Raw genomic sequence first — 10018 nt, 5'->3', positions numbered from 1 at the left:
AAATTAAATTAAAAATACTGACTAAATATTAAATTAAGTATTAAGTATAATTAATTTTCCAATAAAAGGGTTTTTCTAATTCGTTGTTTTATGGAGTTTATGTTAAATAATTTAAATCTCCTCAGAATATTGACTACGATCCGCTACTAGTGATCAACTGTATATATATGTATATTATACGGGCGGGTTTAAGGGGGGTGGCTAAGGGGGCATTAGCTCCCCCTCCCCTTGGGACTAAGCTATCTATTTTACAAAGCAAATTATTATTAAATATTAATAATTATAATAAAATATCGTCAATGATCATTGATGGTACCTATATTATATATTTTTTTTATAAATAAATAGCTCACTTTTGTTGTTTTTCTTGTTTCATTGTGGATGTTATTTGATTTATTATTTGTACACCTACTTGATCACTTTCCTATTCAAATAATATCCTTCATTATCCAGGCTGATTTGTCCATATAAATTTTATTATTATTCATTATTTATTGTTATTGTTTTTTTTCTTTAATAATGATATGTAATATAATTGTAGAAATAAATTGTAAAACAAAGTTACAATAAAAAAAAAAAAAAATTATTTTCCTAACAGGTTTGAAATTAAAAACTTGGCGTTAGGAAAATAGGCAGATTCTTAGGACATATTTTTTGGAAACGGCAAATTTGTCTAAAAGCTTAATTATTTCTAAATGAGTAGGTATTCAACTACTGTTAGTTTGTTTACATTTTTATCAGATTGCCTGATTATTTTTGGTATTGAATACATGACTCAATAAATGATTAATAAAGCACTAAAATTGATTCAAAGGCAGTAAAAATAAACTTTCTTGTATCCGTTATTTATATTAATCCGTCTCGAGATATCGGTTCGATACTTACTACAAGTAACTATACATATTAGATTGATCATAAATAATAATGACAATTTATTGTAAAAAATGTCTTTATATTCTAACTTTTTTTCCAATTATGCACATATAATTTCGTAAGTAGTTATTCAAATATGTTTGTACAAGGCTGTTGTGTTCAAATACACTCTACCTTAGAGGTATCTAATATTATTAGATCTATAGTCTTCAGATTTATAACCCATTCATATTCAAATATTATTTTTAGACAACAATATGCTATGTTTAGGTTTGGACACCCAGACCTGAGTGTGTAGGTTTGTGGATAAAACGTAAGCCCACCTGTCACTGTGTTGTCATTCGTGTTATCTTTTTCATTGATAATTCTTATCAACATTTTTAAGTAATAATTTTTTCATTTGGTTATAAATCGTTGTTTTTAATTTAAATTAAATGCCGTGAAATTATTATATTATTACTGTGATATCGTATTTTATTTTATTCTTGTAGATTATACAATACGTGTTATGATATTTATACATAGGTACCTATTTATCTACATTTCAACTGAATCAACATTGATATTTACATAATGGTCTGTTATATGGTTTTATTTTATTAATATCCATGAGTAACTCTGTAAGAGTAACTAATAGTTTACTGTAATTTTTAAGAATACATTGCTTTTGAAAATTGTATTAACAAATTAAAATAATAAGTATGGAACGAGATTATGCTCCACTGAGTACAGCGTGTGTCCGAGCGTTGAACGATAAAATGTATGATAAGAGAAAAGCAGCAGCTCTAGAAATTGAAAAGTAATTGTCTGATTATTTGCTTTAATGTAATGTGAATTGTTTTACTTTTAATTAAATGACTTTTTGATCATATAGGATGGTTAAAGAATTTGCTGCTGTAAACAATTCTATGCAAATACGACGGTTATTAAAAGTATTGGGGCAAGATTTTGCAATGTCTAAAAATCCTAATGCTAAAAAAGGAGGTTTAATAGGACTTGCTGCCATGGCTGTTGGATTAGGAAAAGTATACATTTTATCTAATACATATATTAATATTTTTTAACATATTATTTAATTTCTAAATTCATTTTTTTTTTAAGGATTCTGTAAATTATATTGATGATTTAATTATACCTATATTGGTGAATTTTAACGACTCAGATTTAAAAGTCCGATACTATGCCAGTGAGTCACTATATAATGTTTCTAAAGTGGCTCGTAGTGCTGTATTAAAACATTTTCCTGATATATTTAAATCATTAAGTAAATTAGCCACTGATCCTGATCAAAATGTTAAAAATGCCTCAGAGCTCCTTGATCGTTTAATGAAAGTAAGTATAAAATTAATAATGTTGTATACTTACTTTGTTACTTATTGTTCACTATCATTTTTTTTGTTTGTTTGATTTATTTTGAAGGATATTGTTACTGATCATTCTAACATTTTTGATCTTATTGGATTTATACCATTGTTGAGAGAGCGCATTTATACAGACAATACATTTGCAAAACAATTCATAATTTCATGGATTACGGTTTTGGATGATGTTCCATCAATTGATTTAGTGATATATTTACCAGAAATTTTGGATGGTTTATTTAAAATGTTGTCTGATCCAACATTTGAAATAAAAAAAATGTAAGGAAAACTTTTTTTACTTTATGAAATTCTTATATAATTATACAAATACATTAAGCAATTTTTAGTTTGGTTATTATTTTCAAATATATTAAGTTCTGCATATTAATACCATGTATAAAATAAAATTGTTTCTTTTTTTTTTTTTTTTTTTTTAAAAACTTAAATATGAAATTTGTTTCATGTGTGATGCTGTCTTGAAGAAATTTTTACAGGACTTACATCAAAATCCTGAAAAAGTAGAATACACCGATATGATAAATACTTTAGTAATATATTCATATTCTACAGATGAATTTGTCCAGGTAAATAAGTATTTATTTTTTATTCAATTACGTATGAGTTATATATAATTGTTTATATATTTATTTTTTTTGTTTATGATTTTAGTATACAGCAATGTGTTGGATAAAGGAATTCATTGACTTATATGGTTCAAAAATCTTACCATTTACATCTAGTATTTTAAAAGCTTCAATGGCATCTAATTCAAACCATGATAATGAGTCCCAAATGCGTAAATATTTTTAAAATAATGCTCAATAATATATTTAAATAAATAAAATTTGATTAATTACCATAATATTTTATTTATGAAAATTATTTTGTGTTTAAATTTTTATAAGTTACTATAGTAGAGTTGTGTTTTGTGTTTAAATGTTTATAAATTATTGTAGCAGAGTGGTGTCAATACAATCATCAATTTTAATCCGTCTTTGTGCAAAAAACATTCTGTATAGACTGAACTTCGAAATTAATTTCCCTTTAATGTTTCTTTTTGATGAAACTGAATAATGTACATGATAAGATAATTTGATGATGTAGAAAATCATCATAACCAAGTTTGTAATAATTATCTATTATACTGATATAGTCAGTAGTAAGACTGTTTAAAGAAACATCATTACAAATAAAATTGTTTTTGTTAAAATAACCAAATTTGAAATACTTATTGAAAATTTTACTATTTTTATAGATTCGAGTTTACTGTTTTTTTTTTTTTTTATATTTTACAAATTTATTTTTCTTTAACTAAGTGCATATTATCTTCATAATATGCATAATATATTGCAAGTATATTCAAATTTATAATTGTTCTTCCTAAATTTTTATATTTAATTACTTTATTTTTATTGAATTGACTGCCATAAAGACTTTAAATTGTTAACTTTTGAATATTATTTTAGTTAATTTAAATTAAGTTTAGTTAAATGTTTAATATTAAAACTATATTTTCTGCTACTTCAAATTTTCTATTTATTTTATTGTTTTTAAATTTAATTATAATTTAACAAATTGTGTTATTTTATGAACCAGGTATCAAACAAACTGCTAAATTAGTCAATTCAACATTAATGGAGCTTATTATTGGTGTAAAAGATATTACTGATGATTCAAAAGAAAGCACTGAAGTAATATAATTTACAAAAATGGAAATTTATTTTATATTAAATTGTTATGTTGTAATCTAGGGTGAAAATCTAGACCTTGCATCAGTTATTACTGTTTTTACTAAAGAATTAAGTGGATCAGCAATTGAGACTAAAATAACAGTATTAAAATGGATCTATCATTTATTTATTAATTTACCTAATAGAGTAAGTAGGTAAGATATTAGGTTATAAATAAACAATTTAACTACTTAATTGTGTTAATATATTTTACTTTATTTAGATGATTGTTCATATGGAATCAATATTTCCATTATTGTTGTCAACATTATCATATCCTAATGAAGAAGTTGTACATAACAATTTGAAAGTTATTGCAAAAATAATTTCACCATCAGCTGCTCAAACAAATAATAAACATTATTTTGATAGTTTTATTATAAGTCTATTAAAACAATTCAGTTGTGATCGAACGCTATTGAAAGACCGTGGACAGTTTATCATAAGGTTTTTGTTCATCTAAATAATATTTATCAATTAAAAATGTATTAAAAACTGTATACAATGTTATGGTATATTACAAAAATCTCAGATTATACATTAGTGTATTGTTATGAACGTTAATTGATAATTACTCAAATAATTTAAAATTATTTTTTAGGCAAATTTGTGGTTTATTAAATTCTAATGATATTTATCGTACATTGTCTACATTCTTGTTGGATGAGGAGAATATGAAATTTGCATCTGTGATGGTAGGAACATTGAACACAATATTGTTGACATCTCCTGAATTGTATGATCTTCGTACTCAATTGCGAGCTGTTGAAAAACAAGTAATAACATTATAAATTAAATTTAGACTGTGAGTTTTATATAATTTTTAAAATACAGTAGTAAAATGAATGTAGAATTCTGTAATTAAATAATATTAAAATAATTAATAATATAAAATTATAATTAAAAATAACATTGAAGTATATGCACTTGTTGGTTATAAAATATTTTTATTTTGGATCTTTCAAAAATATTTTGTACATTATAATTTATAACAAATAAGTGGTAAAATAAATATGTGTCAAATTTTATTAAACAATTTTTACCTAATATTTTTTGTCTTAGGAAAACCGAGAAATGTTTCTATGTTTATTTCGAACATGGTGTCATAATCCAGTAGCTGCAGTTGCACTGTGTTTGCTTACTCAAAATTATCTGCTCGTCTGTAAGTTGTTACAAAAATTGTATCCTTTTTGAAAGAAATTAAATATTATATTGATTGTAATTTATATTTTTTTCTTTTGATCGATTAGTACAGCGGTTCCTAAACTTTTATTTTCATGGTGCCTTTTTTTGACCCAATTTAGCCATGGTGCCTTACTGTGAATAACATTTAAGATAGAACAAAAAAAAAAAAAAAACTTATTAATAATCAATTTTATAAATTTTATTAAAATTTAACTCAAGTATAAATTAATGCATTTTTAAACTTAAAAAATAAATAAATAAAAATTATTGTTATTATGATTATAATTATTATATAAAAATATTATTGTGTTAAAATGAGAGTATCCGAATATATAATAGAAAATATTACATTATTTGCTATAAAGTTTTTACGAAAACATAAGGAAAAACAATTTTATACATTTTAAACTATTTGTTATGAACCGTAGACCGCGGTGCTTTTAGAAAGTGGTCGTGGTGCCCCTAGGGCTCCGGGTTGTACAGTTTGGGAACCGCTGGATTAGTATATTGTTTATTAATCAATATATTTTGTTAAGACAATTTTCCTTACTGATTACTTTGGTAGTGCATCAATGGACATTACTGTTGATTTACTCGTTGAAGTAGATAAATTAATCCAACTATTGGAATCACCAATATTTATTTGTAAGTGCATGCATGTAAACTATAATGATCCATCAGTATTAATTTTGGGTGTTAATATTTTTAGATTTAAGAATGGAGCTCTTAGAAGAACCAGTAAATCAGTATTTAATTCAAGCGCTTTATGGACTCCTCATGATAATGCCACAATCAGATGCATTTCAATTACTGAGACACAGGTTAAAATGTGTTCCTAATTTAAGAATAGGATCAGAAAAGTACGTTCTGTTTGTTATTCATATTTCTTACCCTTTCAAAATAAGGCTTCATTAAATTTCAAAGATTATATATTAATTTTTTTTGTAGTAGTTACAATTGTTTATTTAATTAAAAAAATGTTCTTCTTTTTTTGTTAACGGTATTCTTAAGTTTGCAAAAAGAATCAATTTAATGTTTATTTGTTTATAGGTCAAACTCTGAAAAAGTCAAGGTAGATTTTAAAAATGTATTTGATACAAATACAATGTTAAATCATTTTACTACGCTACAAGAGAAACATAGAAATTACCGAATAACTTCTAATGCACAACAGCTTGATAAAGCTATTTCTAAAATTGATATATAACAATTATAGCCTTACATTTTAAATCATTAATTATTATATGCCATTTTTATTTTGTAAACAGAGATAACCAATGTGCTACTTGTATACATTGCAAAATTGCGCTCAACATTTTAATTAGCTAAAATATGACTTTATTGTTGTTATTTGTTTTAGAAACATCTTGATGATTGGGTTGATACAAATATTTGTAAATTAATTTTTAAACATGTTTATTAATTTATAACTATTTAAATTAAATTAAATTTTAAACTGAATACTTTATATATATATATATATTGTGTTGTGTATGATTTCAGTGGAGTCATTTTATAGTGGGAGTAAGGGTGGGGAATCTCTGTATCATGATTCCTCAAAAATGTAAAAAAACATTGATAAGTAGATTTCATTAATACATGGTCCATTGAGCTATTTTTAAAAAAATACGTTACTTATATACTTATATAGTATAATATATACTATACATACGCTCACTTCATTTCTCCTCAAAAATGACGCCACTGTTTGATGTGTGTTATATATTTTTTATTGATTGTATTATTAATATTGAAATTATTGTATTGGAATTTATAAAATTTATTAAATAGAACATTTGAAATAAATATTCACAATTAAATTGACCTACTTGAAATACAATTATTTGCCCTAGCGGATTTGAGAGTATGAATATTAAAATTAAAAATTTATCTTAAACATTATACGTGTAGGTACTCTGACAATGAAAACAGAATTAAATTAAATATAATGAATTATAGTTGTCGGTTAGACCAATTGCGTAGTTTGTTTAAATGTGATATTGTATTTTTAATTAATTTAAAAACTTATGATTTTATGTTTTTTAAAATTATCATTTATATCGCTAAAACAGGGCTGTTGTTTGAGATGGTATAGATGTGCAGTTACACCGACTTTATAACAAATTTAACACTAGAGATCATTAATTTTAAGCCATTGAATTTGCTTCTTTTTTTTTGAATCCTTTATTAAATCTGTCGAAGCAGATTTAAAATGATCATAAAGAGTCGAAAAATTATTTATGACAGTATTTATAATTTGTTTACTATACTCAACCAAGCGAACAGACAAAATTCTTCTTATTTTTAAAATTAATTTTTCTATTTTTCTGAACTGAATTTGATTTATTTACGATTGGTGATATATAGAATATAATTTTTCCATAAATATTTTAAAATTTCTTTTTTCAGTAACTTAATTTACAACATCATAAACGGCAAGCCTCTTGGACTTCTATAAAATCGAACTTCTATATTATATTTTGTCGAAAGGAAATTTGATTATTTTTAATTCTCTTGATTGAGATACTGTCATAAATGTCTTACCATTTTCAATATTTTTTATGAACTGGAGCTTTTAAATTCTAATTTTAACCAACCGGAACGGCCTCAAAAGCTAAAATTACGAATAGGAATATCCATTTAGGGCACTGCTTATATAATACGAATGTGTCTTATAAAAATTATGGAAACCTAGACCTTACAGATATTAAATATTATTATATATTCGTGTTTTCGTCGGGGTGTACTTTTGAATTGGTATATAGAATATTCTATGCCTAGTCTAGCATAATGATACTTCTTGTTTAACAAAATTGTAAAGATAAATAATGTATTCATTATCAGGGCTGAGACATATCTAGATAAAAATATTAACTATCTATTATTTTATCCAGATAGAAATACAATTTGTATCTATCATCTATCATAGACGAACGCTTTAGTTATCAAGATAATTTTTATTAAATGTGTAATATTGATTTTAATTTTGAGGGCTCCGAGACAGACTCCGGAGACTTTTCCTTAGTAGCTGCGACAGTTATATTCAAAAATGAAAATGAGTAGTTAAAATTGATATGATTGAAAAAGCACGCATACGTTTTCCTTAATTTTGACGAAAATGTATGATCCTAATGATTGTTGACTAATTGTAGCTATTACTCAGCGCAGATATGTGTACATATTACAGATATAAATTGCGTATCCGTGTGGAATGATCATATATAATAACGAAAATGTTAACTTTTTGGTTAATAGATAACAATTAAGAATAATCATCGTCGTTATTTACCGTTTCTCCTTGAAAACAAATCTATTGATCCAGCTGGAGCAGTTTTATTTTACCATATGTATATATATATATATATATATATATATATATACGTGTTGAGAGCTTATAGTATCGTAATACTCAGTAACTCAGACAGTAAGAAAGTTATCAATTTCAATTATTCAAACCAAAACTCGGTACTGTTGAGAAAATAATTATTTTCAAACTCTTCCTCACCTCTCCAACCATTGAAAAATGTTCATACATACTACGGTGTTCGTTGACAAGCGGTCATCGTCCGTGACATCCGTCATTAATTTTGTAGAACTCTATTTCGGTCTCTATTTCATCTCCGAGGATTTTCAACCCGCAATCGTATCGTTTAAAACACGCTGCTCTACTTGTCGTTAATATCGATACTTACCAATTTACCAGTACCCCGAAATGAAAGCGGAAGACTTTGTAAACGTGCCATTTACAATATATATTTTAGTCGCCCAAGGAACCGAATGAAAAAATTATACACGACTTGTTAAGTGATTTACAAGATAATAATAATGGAAAAAGAAATATTTTGATTATTAATTATTTTAATTTTTGTTAAAATAAAAATACTCAAGCAAAGTGCAATAATTAAGGTAAACATGGATGCAACTTTAGATATGCAGATTTAAGAATGCCAATATTAGTATTTGACATTAAATATTAAATTATTAGCTGACATAAACTATAAAATACGAGTACATATCCAGTAAAACACTCTCTAAGGCAGTGTTTCTCAACCTTTGTATAATGGCGACACACTATTAAAATATTTCATACTTTGCGACACATAGTAAAAAAAATAAGAATAATAGATATTATTAAATATTTATAATTAGTTAATAATATATAAACTTATAATATATAATCAATTATAATATATAAAACAACAAAGAAAAATATAACATAGGTAAAACAGCATTTTAATGAGAAATTTGTGACTTATATTTCTTACATAATGTATCAATTTGTGGTGAAATCTTCGATAAGGCGAATCTTAACTCCTCTTCGACATTAATTAATCTTTCCCTTTTTTTGTTTTTAATTTCATTCAAAGCAGAAAAAGCTACCTCGCACAAATATGATGTCGAAAATGGTAATAATACGGAATGAGCCAATTTTGTTAAGTTCGGATATTCTTTTTTTGTGTAAATCCAAAATTGGTTTAGCTCGAGCTCATTAAATTTCATTTGAAGAGCGCGATCGTTTTTTAATTCAGCAAGTTAGGTTTTAGTAACAAAAAAATATTGTTGTTAATAAATTAAGAAAAAGTCTATTCGACTATAGAAGTAAATGACAACTGAGCATACAAATAAAGTGAGTTATTGATACGGTGCATGTTTTCAGTATAAATATACTAAACGTATTCACTGTTTAAAAATAAATGAAAATATCAAATTTATAAATTAAGATGACACTCAATAGGCGATTCGAACGCGATTAATCGTTCAAAATGACGATAATAATAATAACCCAACGATAATAATACAATTTATTTTATGTCAATAGCTGAAAATCTATTTTTATTATCATGGAAATTATATCAAATACCTATTAAT

At 25.1% G+C, this 10018-nt stretch overlaps 1 protein-coding gene across 1 annotated transcript; it reads left to right on the top strand.

Moving 5' to 3' along the window:
- The first annotated feature begins 1568 nt into the window (after nucleotides 1-1568).
- Nucleotides 1569-6528, top strand: LOC112679509 (protein VAC14 homolog). The gene is made up of 14 exons (XM_025549335.1): nucleotides 1569-1672; nucleotides 1748-1898; nucleotides 1975-2205; nucleotides 2293-2511; nucleotides 2696-2818; nucleotides 2904-3030; nucleotides 3831-3925; nucleotides 3986-4111; nucleotides 4188-4411; nucleotides 4566-4740; nucleotides 5027-5145; nucleotides 5715-5794; nucleotides 5859-6009; nucleotides 6200-6528. Exons 1-14 carry the CDS (start codon nucleotides 1575-1577, stop codon nucleotides 6354-6356), a joined length of 2076 nt encoding a protein of 691 aa, XP_025405120.1. The 5' UTR covers nucleotides 1569-1574; the 3' UTR covers nucleotides 6357-6528.
- The last annotated feature ends 3490 nt before the right edge of the window (nucleotides 6529-10018 follow it).

This window comes from Sipha flava, unplaced genomic scaffold (genome assembly GCF_003268045.1).
Source record: "Sipha flava isolate LNK unplaced genomic scaffold, YSA_version1 163_pilon_pilon, whole genome shotgun sequence".
NCBI lineage: Eukaryota > Metazoa > Arthropoda > Insecta > Hemiptera > Aphididae > Sipha > Sipha flava.
This window is presented reverse-complemented; position numbering and strand designations above follow the sequence as displayed.